The 26,187-nt window shown below is 41.1% G+C and overlaps 1 protein-coding gene across 2 annotated transcripts in view; it reads right to left on the reverse strand.

The window, feature by feature from the left end:
- Positions 1–26,187, reverse strand: part of LOC311143720 (cordon-bleu protein-like 1) — a 54,517-nt gene that overhangs the window by 12,667 nt on the left and 15,663 nt on the right. The window contains exons 1-6 of one of the 2 annotated variants that reach the window (XM_084179593.1): positions 12,442–12,545; positions 5,134–5,331; positions 3,056–3,263; positions 623–848; positions 329–397; positions 85–179 (exon numbers count right to left, since the gene is read on the reverse strand). In XM_084179593.1, the coding sequence (XP_084035719.1) occupies positions 85–179; positions 329–397; positions 623–848; positions 3,056–3,263; positions 5,134–5,231 (696 nt within the window). In that variant the 5' untranslated portion in view covers positions 5,232–5,331; positions 12,442–12,545. Of the gene's footprint in view, positions 1–84; positions 180–328; positions 398–622; positions 849–3,055; positions 3,264–5,133; positions 5,332–12,441; positions 12,546–26,187 lie in introns of those variants that run through there. The other variant, XM_084179592.1, reaches the window with a different exon arrangement.

Raw genomic sequence — 26,187 nt, forward strand, 5'->3', positions numbered from 1 at the left:
ATCCTCCTCATCAGCCAAAATTGACCTGTAAATTACTGAGATGAGAAATATTGGTGATTGCATGTGAATAGATATAGAACACACCTGCTCAGGTTTCTTCTTACTCCTCCTGAATAGACTGAACAAGCCCTTGTTTTCTTTCTCCTTCTGGGTTTTATCTTTACTGGGTGGAATGGTATCTGTTAGGAATATATAGATCTTATTGAAGACGTTTCTGAAATTCCTGACAAAGGATTGATGAACTTGACTTCAAATGCATAATATCAGTAGTAAATTAAAATAAGGTAATAAAACTAATGTAAAAACATAATACAATTGTGTTCATTACCTAGATGACCTAGATGAGTTGGTGTAGTAGGGGTGGTAGGAGAGGCAGGTACGTCTTCTGAGTACATAGCTGTGAAAGAGAAGATGGAAATGATATGCAGTAGTAAATGCAGCATTTAAATGAGCACACCTGCGTAGTTGTAAAATGAATGAATGGTGAATAGTGTTCATACAGAATAAGTATCTTGTTGACAGACAACACAATATTTGGTTCTGTGTGCCGAGATTGGTTCAAAATGAATGGTAATTATTCCGATTAATGAAGGCTGTTGTTTTTAATCAGAGAAGCCCTTACCTTTTGTGTCCCTTGCATAAACCTCCCTTATTGCAAAATCATTGAGAGAACATGTCAAATCCAAAGGATCCTTAGATTGGGCATCTCTCAATAAAAGTGTGCTCTGTCGGTCAAATTCACATTTCTCACAAATAGCTGGTAAGAGGTCTTCAAGGGGGACTCGAGGGCTGACTCTTAGTATAGTCTTCTGGGTCTTTTTATAGTTTATTACCAGACGGACGGTTGCCTGGAGAATCATAGAAATTAGATTATCAGACCTCATGACTATCCTCATTAAAAAAAAATATTAGAACAAGTTATAATATACAGTACCAGTCAAAGGTTTGGACACACCTACTCATTCAAGGGTTTTTCTTTATTTTTACTATTTTCTACATTGGAGAATAATAGTGAAGACATCAAAACTATGAAATAACACATATGGAATCATGTAGTAACCAACAAAGTGTTAAACAAATCAAAGTATATTGTATATTTGAGTTTCTTCAAATAGCCACCCTTTGCCTTGATGACAGCTTTGCACACTCTTGGCATTCTCTCAACCAGCTTCACCTGGAATGCTTTTCCAACAGTCTTAAAGGAGTTCCCACATATGCTGAGCACTTGTTGGCTGCTTTTCCTTCACTCTGCCATCTGACTCATCCCAAACCATCTCAATTGGGTTGAGGTCGGGGGATTGTGGAGGCCATGTCATCTGATGCAGCACTCCATCACTCTCATTCTTGGTAAAATGGCCCTTGCACAGCCTGGAGGTGTGTTGGGTCATTGTCCTGTTAAAAAACAAATGATAGTCCCACTAAGCCCAAACCAGATGGGATGGCGTATCAATGCTGAATGCTGTGGTAGCCATGCTGGTTAAGTGTGCCTTGAATTCTAAATAAATCACTGACAGTGTCACCAGCAAAGCACCCCCACACCCTAACACCTCCTTCTCCATGCTTTACGGTGGGAACTACACATGCGGAGATCATCCGTTCACCCACACCGCGTCTCACAAAGACACAGTGGTTGGAACCAAAAATCTCCAACTTGGAGCAATTCGACCATGAAGGCCTGATTCACACAGTCCCCTCTGAACAGTTGATGTTGAGATGTGTCTGTGACTTGAACTCTGTGAAGCATTTATTTGGGCTGCAATTTCCGAGGCTGGTAACTCGAAATAACTTATCCTCTGCAGCAGAGGTAACTATGGGTCTTCCATTCCTGTGGCGGTCCTCATGAGAGCCAGTTTCATCATAGCGCTTGATGGTTTTTGCGACTGCACTTGAAGAAACTTTAAAAGTTCTTGAAATTTTCCGTATTGACTGACCATGTCTTAAAGTAAAGATGGACTGTCGATTCTCTTTGCTTATTTGAGCTGTTCTTGCCATAATATGGACTTGGTCTTTTTCCAAATAGGGCTATCTTCTGTATACCCCCCTACCTTGTCACAACACAATTGATTGGCTATTTCTATGGGGCGTCGTGGGGGAGCTTGTTCCACCATTGGGGTGCCAGAGCAGCGAATAGCTTTGACTGGGCTGAGCGGGAACTGTGCTTCCGTAGAGGTAGGGGGGCTAGCAGGCCAGAGGTGGATGAACGTAGTGCCCTCGTTTGGGTGTAGGGTCTGATCAGAGCCTGAAGGTAAGGAGGTGCTGTTCCCCTCACAGCTCCGTAGGCAAGCACCATGGTTTTGTAGTAGATGCGAGCTTCAACTGGAATCCAGTAGAGTGTGCGGAGGAATGGGGTGACATGAGAGAACTTGGCAGTCCTCATGAGATTCCGTTTCATCATAGCGCTTGATGGTTTTTGCGACTGCACTTGAAGAAACTTTCAACGTTTTTAAAGTAATGAAAGACTGTCGTTTCTCTTTTCTTATTTGAGCTGTTCTTGCCATAATATGGACTTGGTCTTTTACCAAATAGGGCTATTTTCTGTCACAACACAACTGATTGGCTCAAATGCACTAAGAAGGAAAGAAATTCCACAAATTAACTTTTAAGAAGGCACACCTGTTAATTGAAATGCATTCCAGGTGACTACCTCATGAAGCTGGTTGAGAGAATGCCAAGAGTTTGCAAAACTGTCATCAAGGCAAAGGGTGACTATTTGAAGAATCTCAAATATAAAATATATTTTGATTTGTTTAAACACTTTTTTGGTTACTACATGATTCCATATGTGTTATTTCATAGTTTTGATGTCTTCACTATTATTCTACAATGTAAAAAATAGTAAAAATAAAGAAAAACCCTTGAATGAGTAGGTGTGTCCAAACTTTTAACTGGTAGTGTATATATATATATATATTATTTGATCTATACTCACAGAAAAAATACATTACAAGATACACCCATTATTAATTACAGTAAATACCCAAGTTGAGGGAACAACTCTCAGATAAACTTTTATAACTAGTAGTACATTTCTACCACTGAGATTTCTCAAGTGTACCTCTGGCATCTGAGGAATTGGCTTCTTAATCTTGTCCTCCATTCCTTTGGGCTTGAGCAGAACCTTCTCTGCCTCCAGGGCCCCGATCAGAGTATTGGGCTTGAACTTGATGGGGTTTCTGTTGGTGGTGACGAGCTCTATAATGTAGCCTGATGGGTTCAGGTGGTACTTGGCACAAAGCATCACTAACAAATCCATCATGGGCTTGCTGAAAAACACAGGTTAGAAGCAATAATCAACCTAGCTAAGGACAAAAGGTTGTGTGTTTTATATCCACAAAGAAAACACATAACTTTTGGTGTGTGGAAATTGCAAATGCCAAGGAGAAACTACTATCACGAAAGTAGATCACAGAATACTTTTTACACTTGATGTTCTAGTAATGCATTATCACACAACTTTTTCACAGTGATAAAATGTAGCATAACGAGCCATCAGTTTGTGCTTCATACACAACTGTTGGTGGTCTGGAGAGCAACAGCATCCACACAAAGCTATCCAGCAGTTTCCATATTCCAGGCCTTGTGAGGGTTTCTGGAAATATAATGCCAAAAGTTTCATCCTTATCATAATTAGTTCACTGTACTCTGTAAAAGAAAAGAGGTTGAAGAATTTGGTGCTTAATCCTTTTATATTAAAGTTGGTCTCGATTATAGCTTGAGAGGGCAAAGGGCACAATATAGCAACGGAGTGCGTTTGCGTCTTGCAAAAATAGAATCATAATATCTTGAGTAAACTTTGGTGATAGAGAGTGAACAGTGTGGGTCTGTAGTTTCATATCAGGACACAAAGTCCTTGTTCCGAAAAACAACTAAGCCCTTTGACTATAAGATATTCATCTCATGTTTGTCTGATTAGGCGTTTTGGTCTCGGCTGAATTGGTGTGGATGAGAGCTCCACAGTCCAGACTTCATAAGACTACATTTCATAAAATGTATGTGCAGTGGGCTTGCATCAAAATGACACAGCCTACATTTATTAATCTAAATCCAACCATAATAACTGTGCCTAAAACACAAATAACATTATTCCACATTAGTAAGTGAAAAGGAATCAGCAACATTATAAAACTGTTAACCAAAACCAAAGCTTTTACTGCACCACCTACAATATCTGACTCAGAGAAATGCTACATTACATTAGAGCCTTGGAAAGATCACGTTATGGTAGAAGGATTTGCAGTAATCATATACCAAAAATATTAATGAAATATTTGTTTTTGAAGATATTACACTCACATAAGAATTGGTCAAAATGCATTTAGAACATGCTTCATCTTGGAATCATGGGATGTCTTGGAGGTCTTCCCAAGGAAGGAAAGTTGGGAGCAGTTTGTTGGTGTTTAGTCACAGTGGGACACTTCCTTTATTTATTTACTGCACTTCTTTTGACCAGGGCCCATAGGCGGGTCATGGCACGAAATTAGTGACTTTTGATATTTTAAGTAGAAATTGTGCACAAATATAGAACTATAAAAGCCTGTCATATTAAATGAAGTGCCCTTTAATATAGACCACATGGAATGAATAAAGACTTGCTAAAGTGCCAAAATTCAGCATTTTGACATGTCCCTCTAAGCATCCTCTGTGACTTCAATTAATATTTTAACCCACTTAACCCCAACATGTCTCCAAGTTTTCACCATCATTGTAAAGCCGCAGTTATTTTTGTTGCTTTGACAAAGTAATTTCTGAAGATTATTATTTTAATAGTCAAATCATAGTGTAAAAGCAGGTGAGCTGGTTCTACTCTTTTTGTTGTGAAGCTTGCATTCAATTGCCCCTCCCTGTTGCACACAACAAGCTTCCATTCCCCCTGTCAAGAGGGGATTTATAGCTGATTTAAACTATGAAGTCATCAACCCTGTTACTTTATTTGGCACTTAATAGGCAATTACTATAGTCTTTTTTTTACCTCTTGAGATGGGTAAACATGTTTTTATGAAGTTGAACATGTGACAGAATGTAAACATTAGGTGAAATCAAAGTTACACTACTCAAAAGGCAACTAATTGGTGGAATGACCCAGGCACTAAGTAGGGAATAGGGTGTCATTTGGGAATGAAGACCTAGTATCACCTGCCATGGACAGTGGCCGTCTTCTCCACTCCGCCTGGCAGAACCACGACCAGAGTCAGGTCCTGTTCAAGTAGGTTCTCCTTCTGGTCCATTGTCATCAGAGGAAATGCTGATACAGAGTGTCTCTGGGGGAGGCCTGCACCATCCAGGCCCTTCACTGATACTGGGGGAGACGGGGCCTTGCTTTTGGTTGACACTCTGCCGGTAGGAAAAGCAAAGGGACAAGATGAGCCTCACACAATCATATTAACACTTTATATTATATTATCAGCCTGTTGCAGTCAGAAACAATATGGCGCAAAAACACATATTTCCCTGATGGCACCCATATATAGGAAACATTTAACTGGTAGAAAAAGATGATGCAGGGGCTCTTGGTAATCTTTGTCAGGAAAACATGTATAACCATTCGCAATAGATCTAAAAACGAAATTTCATGAGACATGATTCTGTTATGGCATAAACCAATCTGATGACACATAACACTGCATGCAATAGCATGAAAGGAATCATTTCTTCCCAACTTAAAATAAGCAGCTATTAGATGAAAAAGCTTGGGTTCCCTTTGCAAACAAGTCACAAGACACTCAAGTGCAGTGATGTATCAATTGGGCTTGAGGACAGTGCAGTGTAGGGAAGGATAACCCATGTGAAACAGAAAAATAAGGTGGAGCATTGTGATCTAAGGCTGCATTTACACAAAGAGCTGATCTGATTGGTCAAATGACCAATTAGTGGAAAAATAATCAGAACTGGGATGCCTGTGTAAACACAGCCCATGTCTCTGTTCCTGTGAACTGTTCTGTAGATATCTCTCTACTGGAGTCTTTTAAAACCAACACAATCTCCCCTCTAATCACTGAATCAGCTATTATTATTAGGATATGTGGCATCTGTTGTGTAGTGTGTACAACTGTAGAGAATTTCTATTAAAGGCCCAGTGCAGTCCAAAACGTGATTTTCCTGTGTTTTATATATGGTAAATTAGTTAATCGACCAATGAGAAAGAGAGTTCCAAACTTCTCTGCCAATAACAGCAAATTTTCAGTTTTCCCCTCCCCACTCAGACCACTCCCAGACAGTCCTAGAAAAATTATTGCTTGAGAAATTGCTCTTTGCTAAGAAACCATTTTTGTTTCTTTTTGACAATTTTCATTGAAAACAATCACAGAAAGGTACTTAATTGTTACCCAGAAAGGATTTGATACTGAGATTTAAAAAAAGGCTGCATTGGACCTTTACGATTTTGTGGGGAGAAAATTCTGACCATCTGTCACCAGAAATGTGTGGCCAATCCTTAATTGATCAGAATTACATAATCATCATTAAATTGACTGGGCTCCCTGGGGAGAGTGTAAACCATTTTGGTCTAAACCATTTTTCCCTTAGGTTGGATTGGAAATGTGTATCACTGTACAGACAGATTAAATCTAATCTAATCTCAACCAAAGCAAACATGCATGCATTTTAAAAAGACAAATCTCTTGATAAAAGGTCACACACTTTGTCCTTCAAAGAGGGATACTGTACACTACAGTATGAGAAATGCAAATAATGCTTCACTAAAATAATCTATACATTTAAGTTATTTCTCATTAATAATTCAAGGGATTGTTCAGTGGGGAGTAACATAGTCGACTAAAATGCATGACCTGTGGCCTATGGAATTTCTTCAGAGGTCAGCACTTACTCTGAAAATAGTAATTTTAGCAATGTCTTAACTTGATGTGCCCAGGCCCACTAAGCCCTGACTTGATTAGTTTCTTTGGGGGAGTTCTATTTAAGTGATAATGCCCGAGAAGCCGGTGTTTGGAGGATATATTGGCACGGGTGTTCGTCCCGGGCTGGCAAACCATGCCAATATATCCTCCAAACACCGACTTCAAGGGCATTATCTATTTTATGCAACGGGCTACCAACATATTCAAATAATGATTGACATACAGTACCAGTCCGAGGTTTGGACACACCTAATTATTCAAGGGTTTTTCTTTATTTTTACTATTTTCTACATTGTAGAATAAAAGTGAAGACATCGAAACTATGAAATAACACATATGGAATCATGTAGTAACCAACAAAGTGTTAAACAAATCAAAGTATATTGTATATTTGAGTTTCTTCAAATAGCCACCCTTTGCCTTGATGACAGCTTTGCACACTCTTGGCATTCTCTCAACCAGCTTCACCTGGAATGCTTTTCCAACAGTCTTAAAGGAGTTCCCACATATGCTGAGCACTTGTTGGCTGCTTTTCCTTCACTCTGCCATCTGACTCATCCCAAACCATCTCAATTGGGTTGAGGTCGGGGGATTGTGGAGGCCATGTCATCTGATGCAGCACTCCATCACTCTCATTCTTGGTAAAATGGCCCTTGCACAGCCTGGAGGTGTGTTGGGTCATTGTCCTGTTAAAAAACAAATGATAGTCCCACTAAGCCCAAACCAGATGGGATGGCGTATCAATGCAGAATGCTGTGGTAGCCATGCTGGTTAAGTGTGCCTTGAATTCTAAATAAATCACAGACAGTGTCACCAGCAAAGCACCCCCACACCATAACACCTCCTCCTCCATGCTTTACGGTGGGAACTACACATGCAGAGATCATCCGTTCACCCACACCGCATCTCACAAAGACACAGCAGTTGGAACCAAAAATCTCAAATTTGGATTAATCAGACCAAAGGACAGATTTCCACCAGTCTAATGTCCATTGCTCGTGTTTCTTGGCCCAAGCAGGTCTCTTCTTCTTATTGGTGTCCTTTAGTAGTGGTTTCTTTGCAGCAATTCGACCATGAAGGCCTGATTCACACAGTCCCCTCTGAACAGTTGATGTTGAGATGTGTCTGTGACTTGAACTCTGTGAAGCATTTATTTGGGCTGCAATTTCCGAGGCTGGTAACTCGAATTAACTTATCCTCTGCAGCAGAGGTAACTATGGGTCTTCCATTCCTGTGGCGGTCCTCATGAGAGCCAGTTTCATCATAGCGCTTGATGGTTTTTGCGACTGCACTTGAAGAAACTTTAAAAGTTCTTGAAATTTTCCGTATTGACTGACCTTCATGTCTTAAAGTAAAGATGGACTGTCAATTCTCTTTGCTTATTTGAGCTGTTCTTGCCATAATATGGACTTGGTCTTTTTCCAAATAGGGCTATCTTCTGTATACCCCCCTACCTTGTCACAACACAATTGATTGGCTCAAACGCATTAAGGAGGAAAGAAATTCCACAAATTAACTTTTAAGAAGGCACACCTGTTAATTGAAATCCATTCCAGGTGACTACTTCATGAAGCTGGTTGAGAGAATGTCAAGAGTGTGCAAAGCTGTCATCAAGGCAAAGGGTGGCTATTTGAAGAATCTCAAATATAAAATATATTTTGATTTGTTTAACACGTTGTTGATTACTACATGATTCCATATCATTATTATTATTATTATTATTATTATTATTATTATTATTATCATAGTTTTGATATCTTCACTATTATTCTACAATGTAAAAAATAGTAAAAATAAAGAAAAACCCTTGAATGAGTAGGTGTGTCCAAACTTTTGACTGGTGGTGTATTTTCATTAAAAATAATTATTTTGATGAATTTATTCATACCGGCTGGTCATTCTATCGGTTCGGTTGCTGTATCTATGGACGCGACCCAGTCGTTCTTCTAAATGTTCCATTGCCATACTGGCTGGCAACGTCCTTATCCCTTGCTTGCTAGCCAACTACGGCTAACTTACAGTCACGTCAAACAGTGAAGCCAGAATAACAGCAAAGTAGCTGCATTTGCGTTTGTTTAAGCTGTTTTCTAGTGACATTTATTTGGATACATCCATAACAATGAGCTAATGATGTGCGATTTCGCTTGGCACAGAAAATGTGCTCTCTTGTCAGGACACTGTTGTTCAGAGGAGCCAGCGAACAAAACAGCTAACACAATCACTTCAAACTGAATCTGGAAAGACTGCAAATTAGCTGAATTTCGTTTCATTTTACCTGTTTTCTATTGACATTTCTTTGACACGTTCATTACAATGTCGGACAGACAGACAGCAAGGTTTATACAAATCTACGCTGTTGAAAACAAAATGCTAGTCTAAAAGAAATGGGAGATAATGACTAGATGCTTTTTATAGTGGAGATCAAGTTTATAAATTGCCTGGCTGGGCTGATTAGACAGTGGATTGCGCAGTGAGATGGAACAGAGTATAGGCATTTCAACATCATAGCTTCAGCCGGTGGTAACTTGTGGAACAGACACCGGGTGGAATGCGATTTTAACCAATCAGCATCCAGGATTAGACCCATCCATTGTATAATCTAAATTATATAAACTGGGTGGTTCGATCCCTCAATGCTGATTGGCTGAAAGACATGATATATCAGACCATATACCACGGGTATGACAAAACATGTATTTTTACTGTTCTAATTCCGTTTGTAACCAGTTTATAATAGCAATAAGGCACCTCAGGGGTTTGTAGTATATGACCAATATACCATGGCTAAGGTCTGTATCCGGCACTCCGCGTTGCGTCGTGCATAAAAACAGCCCTTAGCCGTAGTATATTGACCATATACCACACCCCCTCGTGCCTTATTTCTTAAATATTCGATGGTTCCAATAATGTAATCACACCAATAAGCACACACCTTCACTCACAATAGTTGCACAATTATGCAATTTCAAGTAATTTAACAGCTTTAGATTTTAACAAAGTGTTGAACTCCATGCGTCCAGAAGCCTAGAGCCTCAGAAACAGACACATTAGACAGGGAAGTAAATGTGTTAAATCAACAGTTATATTCAACACACAGACACAAAACTGGTCTGGAACAACTAGAAATGTCTATGAATAGCTTAGTGTCTGTAAATGTGTCAACAGATGCCCCCAGCTAAAACAGAGACACAGACATTACTTCACATTCTCCTCACCTAAATGTTCTTTCCACACATAGGAAACAACATTTAAGTGACATTTTAACTACAAGTTACAACAGTGTTACTGTTATAGGCTCTGAAAACTAAAACAGGTGCCAATATAGCATTAATTAATTAATAGTCAAAAGTCCTAAAAGACAAACATAATATTGTTCAGTTCGTGAAACAGCACTGCTTTTCTCAATAGCCATATCTAGACACTGCTGAGAACATGTGACGGAGGCAGAGACAAAAGGTTTGTTTTCCTCATCCAAGCCCATGTTGTTCAGCAGCAGCCGCTGCCCTACAGTGAGGTGTCTGGCGAATGATGACAGACAGAGACATGTTGCAGCTTGACCCGTCTAACCGGTCATTCATCCCTTATTCATCCCTCAGAGGTCTGACGTGCATAAACAAACCCATTGACAACTAGGGAACATGCTCATTACTCAACAGACGGAAGGAAAAGACAGGTCTGGTGCCTCTGTTCTCTGTGACTTTTATTGGTCACAGGCTTGACAAAGCTGATATGTATCCTGTGTATGTATACAGAGTTACATACAGCCAATAGATTGATCCATTACCGATAAGTTACCTTGGTAGACAAGTACTTCTACTATACTTAAGTATTTGCCAGTTGCCAGACAGTGTATCAGATAACACACAGTAGTGGCATGAACTCACAGGGTACCATTGCCAACCATCAGTTACTGTCTGTCTGGGGCCAACAATTGATCTACAGTGGTGCGAAATATGAAAACAGATGTAGAGTGGAATCTCGCTCTGCTCACACCTGGTACTGTACAAATGTTTAACGCAACTGCAGGAAGGTCCGCATACGGTCTACCCAAAGAAGGTAGGAACTATACATAACCAGACAACACACAAGAAGGCATATTGTATTTTCATTATCCTGCTGCTAGATTAGCATCAAGGGAAATTCTATCAAAAAAGGCATTTGTTGCCCGTGCATGTTCCTTACATTATTGTCTGAGACAATGCACACATAGGACGCCAGTTCAAAGGCATAATATCCAGGTACTACTACCGATTTTCAAATACCTGAGACGCCTTCGTGTGTGTGCATGTGTGTGTGAGAGAGAGAGAGACCACAGTCCATAGAAATTCAACAGTAATGACTATGTGACTCCAAATCATTCCACAGAAGTTGATGTTATAGTGTTGTACCGTTGATGATTAGGCTACTTCCTAGTCTTTGTTTGGGCATCATTTTACAAACAGAGGAACCATTATTAACTGGCTGCTACTCACTCCTCTAAATGGATCAACTGAAGGGGCTGAGCAGCAGGCAACCGACTCATGTCTACTCACACAGTGAAGTACAGTATGATTACTGGCCTGCATTTAATACATTCTCCTGGAATTGTTAACAAGTAATATCCTGATATGCCATTCTTATATTTGTTTTGAAGCAATAAAGAAGCCACAATAACATCACCATAAGAGCTGTCTAAATTCGCTCAATTCCAACACGCATTATTGTAGCTGGAACATAGGAATGTTCACGTGAAATACATTTTTAGCCTCTTTCATTAAATGTTTTCATAATCAATGGGAAACCCTGAGGGAAAAAAGTTAATACTTGAGGGGGAAAACAACAGATTGTTTATGCTTGTGACCGACAAGAGTCTGTGGAGTCAGTCTTGCCCAGCTGAAGTTACGGTCAGTAAATACATTTAATTACTTAACTCAGGGTTGATGCATAAAGATTAGCAAGCCTTTCCGCTCTTGTAGTCTGTTAACAGTTGGTGTGTAGCCTAAAGGTCCCTTGGGAAAGGTGGGTTCATGTACAAAGCGCCAAACAAAGTGGCTATGCAAACAGGCTTTCCTGCCCTCTTCCGGACAACACCTGTGTATTTTAAGACGCGAGAGTGCAACAATGCATACCACCAACAACTTTCGTTATTGACTCTACTGTACGGGCTCACACATGCCACTGAAGGGTTAACAGAAACTCTACTGTACACTCCCACTTCAAAACTATTGAATCAAGGCAAACTACAACCAGTAACTATCGACTCAAACCAATGTCTTACAACAATCTTGTATGACAGTACAAATAACATGGCCCACATTAATGTGTCTTAAATAAATTATTACCCAGGTTGACATACTTTCAAGAATCGTAGTAGTAATACCCTAAGACTGAAGGCACATATACCCATTATGTTCCTCTTCAACAGTGTATTAGTTAAGAAACAATGCAACAAAAGTTAGACAGGGTGCTATAGGAAGATTTAGACAGAACTAGAGTGCCTCAAGTGAACCTGTACTCTCTTTTCCAATGCTGGATACAGGTTTGAACATGACACATTCACCCTAAACAGATCATCTCCACCAATCATTATTGAGTAAAGCCTTCTTACCTCTTCGCATCAGTGTTGAGTTATCCCCTCTTAAATACCTGCCATCTCCCCTGGGTTCAAAGACAGACTCTGCTACGATATGCCTGTTGGAGCCACTGAGGTATAATAAGAACAGTTGGAGCAGAGCAGACTGGGCCTACCTTAATGCCCCGCCCAGGCCATGATATCAGAAAATCTGTAGTCTCCTGTACTTTAAATCCCTTCACAGTGGCCCCCCTCAGTTAGTCAGTCGCAGAAAGCTCTTAAGCATGGTGTGTCGGTGGAGATTCAGTTCCGTTTAGACAGAGAGAGAGAGAGAGAGAGCTCCCCCGCAGCTAGTAATAAGCAGAGGGCTAATCAGCTTTACTTTACCTCCCTGCGCACTGCGTTGCAGCCGTGAACCTGTGGGCAAGGCGGTGAAACAACACAGCCCTGCTATCCATCACATTCACAGCATGTTTATCAACTTCCTCTCATATCCTCCAGTTCACACCACTGTGTACGCTAGCTGTCTGTCCGCCTTATTGAGCATGTCCAACAGCATGCCTGGGACGCTTTCCAAATGCTTAATCAGGTGTTACTTTGTATGTGTTTGCTTTTCATTATCCGAAAGACACAGACCACTCACCACCATGCCCTGCTTCTTCGAAGTGATTCACTCTGAAGTCACATCAGCAAGTTTGTGTGGATCTAACTCCCATATACAAGCCTTCCAACGAATGAGATCACATGCACACTTGCTGAGATATGTTTCACCTAGGGTGCTGTAATTGCTGAGACAAGAGTTTGGAATGGATTCCTTGTAGGCTAATCTTGTAATCATGTCTAGATGATTGCTTTCTGACAAGACGTAAGCCTTAAGCCTAAAGCATCTGACTTGTATTCACTTGCATAGGGTTGTTGAGATTAGGCCGATTTAATCATGTAACTAGTGGAATTACCTTAGCATTATTGATCTGATGGATCCACAAGTCTCAATTCTAATACACTTTCTTTTGTTTTCAACATCTGACCCACATTTGTATTTAATCAAACCTATGTCTGGTTTTGGTTAATCGGTCAAATGTGAAATAGTAGAACAGTATTAGAAAACTCAATGGGAAAACAGAAATGATTAGGTACATGCAGTGTGCATGGGTAAGTTTTAATGATGTGATCTAAGTGATGTTGTTAGTTACAGTAGCAGTTACTAGCTAACTGAGCATTCAGTCTGATTAGGTCTAGTGTACAGCAGTGTTAATTTCATCCACAAAAATAGTGACTAAAATATTAGTCAAACACCTATTTTTCTGTGGCAATTGACGAGACTATAACTGACTGAATAGACCCAGAAAAAAACTATAACAAAAGGCAAATGTTTATTATTTCAGTTCACTAAAACAAGACGAGATGAAATTATTAATTGGACTGAACAATCGTTTTTGGAGAGATTGAGAGCTTTTCAGTGATTAATATTAGCAGCCCAGATGCGCAGCGCAGTCCTGTTCAGCAGTGGGAAAGACACATCAGCTGGTGAGCTATGTTTTTCTCTCCCTTGAGTATAGAAAAGTAGACTGTCTTTGAATTTGTAGTCTCGCTTAACCCTCCCACTTTACACACTGCATTTCATAGCCAGGTTATGCAGCCAAAGTAGCCAAGTCTCCCTCTTTTCCTCAGAGAAAATGGCTTGAATCTTGCCCTTACCGTTCAAAGGATATGACCCATAATACCAGCACTTCATTTGTATTTATTTATATCGTCCATTGGCCATTCTAAAACCATGTGTTTAGGCTACACCTTGTTCAGTCATGTTAACTCATTAGCTAGCTATAGCTAACAACCTGGGGCGCATTCAGCAGGACGCAACGTTTTGGAACGTTCAGATAGAAATATGCTATGTAGAACAAACATGCCTCTCTGACATGTTGAATAAGGAATAATGTTGGCTCTATTAAGGGTATTTCTATCTGGAACGTTCAAGAACATTTTGCAACAAAATGTGGCCCTGGTAACATTACCAGTAGCCTAAGTAAACAATTTACATGGCCAGATAATTCTTAGATATTCTTATACATGTTTGTCATATTTCTGCTGTTGGGGAGAGAATAGGATCTTATGAAGAAAAATATGTTGGTAGGACAAGGCTATGTATGTTTGTGCACATGGAAGTCAGTGATTTATATTTACTATAGGTTAATGAGGCAATACAAATGTGATGTGACTAAAATGTGACTAAAATGAAAGAGCATTTAATTGACTGAAATGGCCCACTGTTTTGGTATAACTAGACTAATCATTATTCAAACTGAAAAAATGTGACTAAGATTTAATGACATTTTGGTCAAAATGACTAAGACTAGACTAAATCTAAAAAAGAGTGTCAAAATGAACACTGCTGTACAGGCCGGTGATGTAATAGTGAGTGTAAACTATGGAGCCTGTCAGCACTTATTACTCTCCTCAGCAGCTTGCATATGAGAAAAGGTCATAATAGGCAAGCTAAACTCAGAACAATATATTCATATTTAAAGCACCAATATCTACAGTATGTTGGTGTCAGATTTCACAAAACAGAGTGAGATCTATCTATATCAACTTTTTTCACTTCCCATACTACTTGATAATGTCAGGAATGGCATACAGGTTGAAACATGACCTGAAAGTCTGACTGAAAAGCAGGGCACAAATGCTGCCTTTTACGGTCTATTACAGAGTACTTGAACTGTCCAGTGTTGTATTTTGTTGTCTAAATCATCATTGTTGGAATGGAAAAATCTATGCAAGAGGTCACCCTCTGCCTATTAAATATATTTGTGACAAAAAGCAGGAAGCTACAGTTTGACCTTGGGTAGTAAGCGTACAATGGCTTGTGTAAATTTCCTACATCTTACAATGAGAGCGCCAGATCAACAGAGGTTTAACAACAGCAGGAATTTTCTTGCACCCTCTGCCCTACTATGTATGGTACATGTCACTTTCACAGGTTCTCTTTCACTTAAAATAACAGAACTAAGTGCTTGATACAGTACAATGATCAAGTGCCACTCAGTTCATGCTCCAAGTGTAAGGGAAACAAACAGGTGGTTGTCTACTCAAATAGATTGTCTTAGTATACTTCCTCTGTAAATAGTATTTTGTCTTTTGAGTTTGTCCTTCATTGAACAGAAAAGCCATATCAGATGATAAGGGGACAACTTGTGGTTGGAGGTAGTAGTGGGTGGGAATCGGAGTGACGGGATGGGGGTGGGGTTGCAGAGAAGGAGGTAAATCCCTGTGGAAAGACAAAACACAGGGCCAGGGACACAGCTGGTAATTTGGTAAGAGGTCACTCACAGTAAACACAAGCTGTTTAGAGAAGGTCTGGAAAGGCCATTACCCCAGGAGCTGTGTGGGACGGATGGAAAGAGATTAGAAAAAAATAGCAACTCTATGAAAACTCCCCACTTCCTATGTGTATCCTTTATTATTTTAGGCAAAACAAAACCATTTTCCCATAACATGGTCCTATACAGGCTTCAAACTTGCTTGGCAAAATGCACACCCTTATTTAGACAACTGATAAGTATCTAGAGGGCATTAGTAACTTCAGAGTTGCTAAGCATTAATATACAGTATGTACAGTGCCTTGCAAAAGTAGGTCCCCCTGCTCAAGAAAGCACATATACAGGCCCGTCTGAAGTTTGCCAATGAACATCTGAATGATTCAGAGGAGAACTGGGTGAAAGTGTTGTGGTCAGATGAGACCAAAATCGAGCTCTTTGGCATCAACTCAACTCGCCATGTTTGGAGGAGGAGGAATGCTGCCTATGACCCCAAGAACACCATCCCCACCGTCAAACATGGAAGTGGAAACATTATGCTTTGGGGGTGTTTTTCTGCTAAGGGGACAGGACAACTTCACCGCATCAAAGGGACGATGGACTGGGCCATGTACCGTCAAATCTTGGGTGAGAACCTCCTTTCCTCAGCCAGGGCATTGAAAATGGGTCGTGGATGGGTATTCCAGCATGACAATGACCCAAATTACACGGCCAAGGCCACAAAAGAGTGGCTCAAGAAGAAGCACATTAAGGTCCTGGAGTGGCCTAGCCAGTCTCCAGACCGTAATCCCATAGAAAATCTGTGGAGGGAGCTGAAGGTTCGAGTTGCCAAACGTCAGCCTCCAAACCTTAATGACTTGGAGAAGATCTGCAAAGAGGAGTGGGACAAAATCCCTCCTGAGATGTGTGCAAACCTGGTGGCCAACTACAAGAAACGTCTGACCTCTGTGATTGCCAACAAGGGTTTTGCCACCAAGTACTAAGTCATGTTTTGCAGAGGGGTCAAATACTTATTTCCCTCATTAAAATGCAAATCAATTTATAACATTTTTGACATGCGTTTTTCTGGATTGTTTTGTTGTGATTCTGTCTCACAAATAAACCTACCATTTAAATGATAGACTGATCATGTCTTTGTCAGTGGGCAAACGTACAAAATCAGCAGGGGATCAAATACTTTTTTCCCTCACTGTATTACCCCCCTTTGCTATGAAGCCCCTAAATAAGATCTGGTGCAACCAATTACTTTCAGAAGTCACATAATTAGTTAAATAAAGTCCACCTGTGTGCAATCTAAGTGTCACATGATCTGTTACATGATTTCAGTATATATATATATATATATATATATATATATATATATATATATATATATATATATATATATATATATATATATATACACATATACACACACACACACACACACACACACACACCTGTTCTGAAAGGCCCCAGAGTCTGCAACACCACTAAGCAAGGGGTACCACCAAGCAAGTGGCACCATGAAGACCAAGGAGCTCTCCAAACAGGTCAGGGACAAACTTGTGGAGAAGTACAGATCAGGGTTGGGTTATAAAAAAATATCCGAAACTTTGAACATCCCACAGAGCACCATTTAAATCCATTATTAAAAAATGGAAAGAATATGGCACCACAACAAACCTGCCAAGAGAGGGCCGCCCACCAAAACTCATGGACCAGGCAAGGAGGGCATTAATCAGAGAGGCAACAAATATACCAAAGAAAACCCAGAAGGAGCTGCAAAGCTCCACAGCGGAGATTGGAGTATCTGTCCATAGGACCACTTTAAGCCGTACACTCCACAGAGCTGGGCTTTACGGTACAGTGGCCAGAAAAAAGCCATTGCTTAAAGAAGAAAATGAGCAAACACATTTGGTGTTCGCCAAAAGGCATGTGGGAGACTCCCCAAACATATGGAAGAAGGTACTCTGGTCAGATGAGACAAAAATTGAGCTTTTTGGCCATCAAGGAAAATGTCTGCCGCAAACCCAACACCTCTCATCACCCCGAGAACACCATCCCCACAGTGAAGCATGGTGGTGGCAGCATCATGCTGTGGAGATGTTTTTCATCAGCAGGGACTGGGAAACTGGTCAGAATTGAAGGAATGATGGATGGCGCTAAATACAGGGAAATTCTTGAGGGAAACCTGTTTCAGTCTTCCAGAGATTTGAGACTGGGACGGAGGTTCACCTCCCAGCAGGACAATGACCCTAAGCATACTGCTAAAGCGAAGGGAAACATTTAAATGTCTTGGAAAGGCCTAGTCAAAGCCCAGACCTCAATCCAATTGAGAATCTGTAGTATGACTTAAAGATTGCTGTACACCAGCGGAACCCATCCAACTTGAAGGAGCTGGAGCAGTTTTGCCTTGCTGTAATTGGGGGGGGGGGGGGGGGGGGGGTGAAGAGTTTTTTTGTCTTATTTTTTGTTTGTTTCACAATAAAACATATTTTGCATCTTCAAAGTGGTAGGCATGTTGTGTAAATCATTTTTTATATTTATTTCACCTTTATTTAACCAGGTAAGCCAGTTGACAACAAGTTTTCATTTACAACTGTGACCTGGCCTAGATAAAGCAAAGCAGTGCGATAAAAACAACAACACAGAGTTACATATGGGGTAAAACAAAACATAAAGTCAAAAATACAACATAAAATATATATACAGTGTGTGCAAATGTAGCAAGTTATGGAGGTAAGGCAATAAATAGGCTATAGTGCAAAATAATTACAATTAGTATTAACCCTGGAATGATAGATGTGCAAGAGATGATGTGCAAATAGAGATACTGGGGTGCAAATGAGCAAAATAAATAACAATATGGGGATGAGATAGTTGGGTGGGCTAATTTCAGATGGGCTGTGTACAGGTGCAGTGATCGCTAAGGTGCTCTGACAACTGATGCTTAAAGTTAGTGAGGGAGATAAGCGTCTCCAGCTTCAGAGATTTTTGCAATTCGTTCCAGTCATTGGCAGCAGAGAACTGGAAGGAATGGCGGCCAAAGGAGGTGTTAGCTTTGGGAATGACCAGTGAGATATACCTGCTGGAGCGCATACTACGGGTGGGTGTTGCTATGGTTACCAATGTAAGATAAGGCGGGGATTTGCCTAGCAGTGATTTATAGATGGCCTGGAGCCAGTGGGTTTGGCGACGAATATGTAGTGAGGACCAGCCAACAAGAGCGTACAGGTCACAGTGGTGGGTAGTATATGGGGCTTTGGTGACAAAACGAATGGCACTGTGATAGACTACATCCAATTTGCTGAGTAGAGTGTTGGAGGCTATTTTGTAAATGACATCACCGAAGTCAAGGATCGGTAGGATAGTCAGTTTTACGAGGGCATGTTTGGCAGCATGAGTGAAGGAGGCTTTGTTGCGAAATAGGAAGCCGATTCTAGATTTAACTTTGGATTGGAGATTCTTAATGTGAGTCTGGAAGGAGAGTTTACGGTCTAACCAGACACCTAGGTATTTGTAGTTGTCCACATACTCTAGGTCAGACCCGTCAAGAGTAGTGATTCTAGTCTGGTGGGCGGGTGCCAGCAGCGTTCGATTGAAGAGCATGCATTTAGTTTAACTAGTGTTTAAGAGCAGTTGGGAGGCTACTGAAGGAGTGTTGTATGGCATTGAAGCTCGTTTGGAGGTTTGTTAACACAGTGTCCAATGAAAGGCCAGATGTATACAAAATGGTGTCGTCTGCGTAGAGGTGGATCTGAGAGTCACCAGCAGCAAGAGCGACATCATTGATATACACTGAGAAAAGAGTCGGCCCAAGATTTAAACCCTGTGGCACCCCCATAGAGACTGCCATAGGTCCAGACAACAGGCCCTCCGATTTGACACATTGAACTCTATCTGAGAAGTAGTTGGTGAGCCAGGCGAGGCAGTCATTTGAGAAACCAAGGCTATTTAGTCTGCCAATAAGAATGCGGTGGTTGACAGAGTCGAAAGCCTTGGCCAGGTCGATGAAGACGGCTGCACAGTACTGTCTATTATCGATCGCGGTTATAATATCGTTTAGGACCTTGAGCGTGGCTGAGGTGCACCCATGACCAGCTCGGAAACCAGATTGCATAGCGGAGAAGGTACGATGGGATTCGAAATGGTCGGTGATCTGTTTGTTAACTTGGCTTTCAAAAACTTTTGAAAGGCAGGGCAGGATGGATATAGGTCTGTAACAGTTTGGATCTAGAGTGTCACCCCCTTTGAAGAGGGGGATGACCGCGGCAGCTTTCCAATCTCTGGGGATCTCAGACGTTACGAAAGAGAGGTTGAACAGGCTAGTAATAGGGGTTGCGACAATTTCGGCGGCTAGTTTTAGAAAGAAAGGGTCCAGATTGTCTAGCCCAGATGATTTGTAGGGGTCCAGATTTTGCAGCTCTTTCAGAACATCAGCTGTCTGAATTTGTGTGAAGGAGAAGGGCATGGGCAAGTTGCAGCAGAGGGTGCAGAGCTGGTGGCCGGGGTACTGGTAGCCAGGTGGAAAGCATGGCCAGCCGTAGCAAAATGCTTGTTGAAATTCTCGATTATTGTAGATTTATCGGTGGTGATAGTGTTTCCTAGCCTCAGTGCAGTGGGCAGCCTTTGCTTTCCTAACTGCTTGTGTATATTGGTTCCTAACTTCCCTGAAAAGCTGCATATCGCAGGGGCTATTTGATGCTAATGCAGTACGCCACAGGATGTTTTTGTGCTGGTCAAGGGCAGTCAAGTCTGAGGAGAACCAGGGGCTATATCTGTTCTTAGTTCTGTATTTTTTGAATGGGGCATGTTTATTTAAGATTGAGAGGAAAGTACTTTTAAAGAACAACCAGGCATCCTCTACTGACGGAATGAGATCTATATCCATCCAGGATACCTGGGCCAGGTCAATTAGGAAGGCCTGCTCGCTAAAGTGTTTTAGGGAGCGTTTGACAGTGATGAGGGGTGGTCGTTTGACCGCGGACCCGTTACGGACGCAGGCAATAAGGCAGTGATCGCTGAGATCCTGGTTGAAGACAGCAGAGGTGTATTTAGAGGGTAAGTTAGTCAGGATGATATCTATGAGGGTACCCATGTTTACGGATTTAGGGTTGTACCTGGTAGGTTCGTTGATCATTTGTGTGAGATTGAGGGCATCTAGTTTGGATTGTAGGATGGCCGGGGTGTTAAGCATATCCCAATTAAGGTCACCAAGCAGTACGAACTCTGAGGATAAATGGGGGGCAATCAATTCACATATTGTGTCCAGGGCACAGCTGGGGGCTGAGGGGGTCTGTAGCAAGCGGCAACAGTGAGATACTTATTTCTGGAAAGGTGGATTTTTAAAAGTAGAAGCTCAAACTGTTTGGGCACAGACCTGGATAGTATGATAGAACTCCACCCCCTTTGGCAGTTCTATCTAGACGGAAAATGTTGTAGTTGGGGAAAGACATTTCAGAATTTTTGGTGGCTTTCCTAAGCCAGGATTCAGACACAAACCCCACCAAAAATCAATTTTAATTCCAGGTTGTAAGGCAACAAAATAGGAAAAATGCCAAGGGAGGTGAACAATTTCGCAAGCCACTGTAATAACCCTCTCTTATGAATCACCTTATTTCACTTCAGTAACATTGGGCAGTCCCAAATGGCAACTTATTCCCTTTAGTACACTACTTTTGACCATAGCCCTGGTCAAAAGTAGTGCACTATAACGGGAATAGCTACAGTTGAAGTCGGAAGTTTACATACACTTATGTTGGAGTCATTAAACTTGTTTTTCAACCACTCCACACATTTCTTGTTAACAAACTATAGTTTTGGCAAGTCGGTTAGGACATCTACTTTGTGCATGACACAAGTAATTTTTCCAACAATTGTTTACAGACAGATTATTTCACTTATAATCCACTGTATCACAATTCCAGTGGGTCAGAAGTTTACATACACTAAGTTGACTGTGCCTTTAAACAGCTTGGAAAATTCCAGAAAATTATGTCATGGCTTTAGAAGCTTCTGATAGGCTAATTTCCATTTTCTTAGTCAATTGGAGGTGTACCTGTGGATGTATTTCAAGGCCTACCTTCAAACTCAGTGCCTCTTTGCTTGACATCATGGGAAAATGAAAAGAAAAATGTGTTGACCTCCACAAGTCTGGTTCATCCTTGGGAGCAATTTCCAAATGCCTGAAGGTACCACGTTCATCTGTACAAACAATAGTACGCAAGTATAAACACCATGGGACCACGCAGCCGTCATACCGCTCAGGAAGGTGACGCGTTCTGTCTCCTAGAGATGAACGTACTTTGGTGCGAAAAGTACAAATCAATCCCAGAACAACAGCAAAGGACCTTGTGAGGATGCTGGAGGAAACAAGTACAAAAGTATCTATATCCACAGTAAAACGAGTCCTATAGCGACATAACCTGAAAGGCCGCTCAGCAAGGAAGACGCCACTGCTCCAAAACCACCATAAAAAAGCCAGACTACGGTTTGCAACTGCACATGGGGACAAAGATCGTACTTTTTGGAGAAATATCCTCTGGTCTGATGAAACAAAAATAGAACTGTTTGGCCATTATGACCATCGTTATGTTTGGAGGAAAAAGGGGGTTGCTTGCAAGCCGAAGAACACCATCCCAACCGTGTAGCACAGGGGTGGCAGCATCATGCTGTGGGGGTGCTTTGCTGTAGGAGGGACTGGTGCAATTCACAAAATAGATGGCATCATGAGGAAGGAAAATTATGTGGATGTATTGAAGCAACATCTCAAGACATCAGTCAGGAAGTTAAAGCTTGGTCGCAAATGGGTCTTCCAAATGGACAATGACCCCAAGCATACTTCCAAAGTTGTGGCAAAATGGCTTAAGGACAACAAAGTCAAGGTATTGGAGTGGCCATCACAAAGCCCTGACCTCAATCCTATAGAAAATGTGTGGGGAGAACTGAAAAAGCGTGTGCGAGCAAGGAGGCCTACAAACCTGACTCAGTTACACCAGCTCTGTCAGGAGGAATGGGCCAAAATTCACCCAACTTATTGTCGTAAGCTTGTGGAAGGCTACCCGAAACGTTTGACCCAAGTTAAACAATTTAAAGGCAATGCTACCAAATACTAATTGAGTGTATGTAAACGTCTGACCCACTGGGAATGTGAGGAAATAAATAAAAGCTTAAATAAATCTCTCTCTACTATTATTCTGACATTTCAATTTTTTTAAATAAAGTGATGATCCTAACTGACCTAAGACTAGGATTAAATGTCAGGAATTGGGGAAAAACAGAGTTTTAATGTATTTGGCTAAGGTGTATGTAAACTTCCGACTTCAACTGTAGGTGCCATTTGAGATGCACACATTCATTATAGTACTTTCTTTCCTTCTTACTACCACTGAGACTCCAGCTGATAGTAAGTTAGTCAGCCAGTCAATCAATATAATTTGAAATAATTCTGGGTGATCCTTGAATTCCATGTACATGAGATCACCCAGCGCAGGTCACAGAAGAGATCAACCTAGTCTGACCGGTTCTCTCCCCACTTTTCCCCCCACACCTAATTTCAGAGGTCAAATTTGCTTCTGCAGAACTTTTTTAGTACAGGCAAGTACATCAAGTACCTCAGTACAGGCAAGATCCTCAAAAAGTTATACAGCTGCACCATCGAGAGCATCCTGACCGGTTGCATCACCGCCTGATATGGCAACTGCTCGGCATCTGACCGTAAGGCACTACAGAGGGTAGTGCATAAGGCCCAGTACATCACTGGGGCCAAGCTTCCTGCCATCCAGGACCTCTATACTAGGCAGTGTAAGAGGAAGGCCCAAAAATTGTCAAAGACTCCAGCCACCCAAGTCATAGACTGTTCTCTCTGCTACCGCACAGCAAGCGGTACCGGAGCGCCAAGTCTAGGTCCAAATGAAATGGTTACCTGGACTATTTGCACTTTTTACACTGCTGCTACTTGCTGTTTAATATCTATGCATAGTAACTTTACCCCTACCTACATGTACATATTACCTCAAGTATCTCGACTAACCTGTACCCCTGCACATTGACTCTGTAACCGTACCCCCTGTATATAGCCTCGTTACTGTTCTTTTCTTGTGTTACTTTTTTTACTTTAGTTGATTAAGTAAATATTTTCTTAACTCTTATTTTCTTAAAACTGCATTGTTGGTTAAGTGCTTGTAAGTAAGCATTTCACGGTAAGGTCTACACCTGTTGCATTCAGCACATGTGACAAATAGAATTTGATTTGATTTAATCTGACCTTGGCACAGTCAAGACAGGGTAAACATCTGCCAAGCATTAAGAGAACAACAAGTAATGTGTTCCAGTCCAAGTGTATGTTTAAATCCATTGCTTTTGGCTTGATAAGAGGGAAAATTAGGAGCTATTTAAGGGTATTTAAATCATCAGATACACAACATAAGCATCAGCTGCTTATGTAATAATTTGTACAGCACTGAAAGAGAGGAACAAGTTTGTCCTTTCTGTGAGGGCAACATTCACAGAAAAATCAAATCAAATAGTATTTGTCACATGCTTCATAAACAACAGGTGTAGACTAACAGTGAAATGCTTACATAGAGAAATAATAGAAAAGTAATAACACAAGGAATAAATATACAATGAGTAACGATAACTCGGCTATATACACGGGGTACCAGTACAGAGTCGATGTGCAGAGGTACGAGGTAATTGAGGTACAGTGGCTTGCGAAAGTATTCACCCCCCTTGGCATTTTTCCTATTTTGTTGCCTATCACTTTTAAGAAACAGAAAACCTGAGCGTGCATAACTATTCACCACCCAAAGTCAATACTTTGTAGAGCCACCTTCTGCAGCAATTAAAGCTGCAAGTCTCTTGGGGTATGTTTCTATAAGCTTGGCACATCTAGCCACTGGGATTTTTGCCCATTCTTCAAGGCAAAACTGCTCCAGCTCCTACAAGTTGGATGGGTTCCGCTGGTGTACAGCAATCTTTAAGTCATACCACAGATTCTCAATTGGATTGAGGTCTGGGCTTTGACTAGGCCATTCCAAGACATTTCCCCTTAAACTACTTGAGTGTTGCTTTAGCAGTATGCTAGGGTCATTGTCCTGCTGGAAGGTGAACCTCCGTCCCAGTCTCAAATCTCTGGAAGACTAATCTCTGGAAGAATTTCCCTGTATTTAGCGCCATCCATCATTCCTTCAATTCTGACCAGTTTCTCAGTCCCTGCCGATGAAAAACATCCCCACAGCATGATGCTGCCACCACCATGCTTCACTGTGCGGATGGTGTTCTCGGGGAGATGAGAGGTGTTGGGTTTGCGCCAGACATAGCGTTTTCCTTGATGGCCAAAAAGCTACATTTTAGTCTCATCTGACCAGAGTACCTTCTTCCATATGTTTGGGGAGTCTCCCACATGCCTTTTGGCGAACACTAAATGTGTTTGCTTATTTTTTTCTTTAAGCAATGGCTTTTTTCTGGCCACTCTTCCGTAAAGCCCAGCTCTGTGGAGTGTACGGCTTAAAGTGGTCCTATGGATAGATACTCCAATCTTCGCTGTGGAGCTTTGCAGCTCCTTCAGGGTTATCTTTGGTCTCTTTGTTGCTTCTCTGATTAATGCCCTCCTTGCCTGGTCCGTGAGTTTTGGTGCGCGGTCCTCTCTTGGCAGGTTTGTTGTGGTGCCATATTCTTTCCATGTTTTAATAATGGATTTTAAATGGTGCTCTGTGGGATGTTCAAAGTTTCGGATATTTTTTTAATAACCCAACCCTGATCTGTACTTTTCCACAACTTTGTCCCTAATCTGTTTGGATAGTTCCTTGGTCTTCATGGTGCAGCTTGCTTGGTGGTGCCCCTTGCTTAGTGGTGTTGCAGACTCTGGGGCCTTTCAGAACAGGTGTATATATACACACTGAGATCATGTGGCACTTAGATTGCACACAGGTGGACTTTATTTAACTAATTATGTGACTTCTGAAGGTAATTGGTTGCACCAGATCTTATTTAGGGGCTTCATAGCAAAGGGGGTGAATACATATGCACGCACAACTTTTCCGTTATTTACTTTTTAGCATTTTTTGAAACAAGTAATTTTTTTCATTTCACTTCACCAATTTGGACTATTTTGTGTATGTCCATTACATGAAATCCAAATAAAAATCAATTTAAATTACAGGTTGTAATGCAACAAAATAGGAAAAACGCCAAGGGGGATAATACTTTTGCAAGGCACTTTAGATATGTACATGTACAGTGCATTCGGAAAGTATTCAGACCCATTGACTTTTTCCACATTTTGTTACATTACAGCCTTATTCTAAAATTGATTAGATAAAAAAAATTCAAAACAGGTTTTAAGATTTTTTTGCAAATGTATTTGAAAAGAAAAATGGAAATACCTTATTTACATAAGAATTCAGCCTCTTTGCTATGAGACTCGAAATTGAGCTCAAGTGCATCCTGTTTCCACTGATCATCCTTGAGATGTTTCTAGAAC

Source organism: Coregonus lavaretus, assembly GCF_964263955.1.
Source record: "Coregonus lavaretus genome assembly, chromosome: 16".
NCBI classification, from domain to species: domain Eukaryota; kingdom Metazoa; phylum Chordata; class Actinopteri; order Salmoniformes; family Salmonidae; genus Coregonus; species Coregonus lavaretus.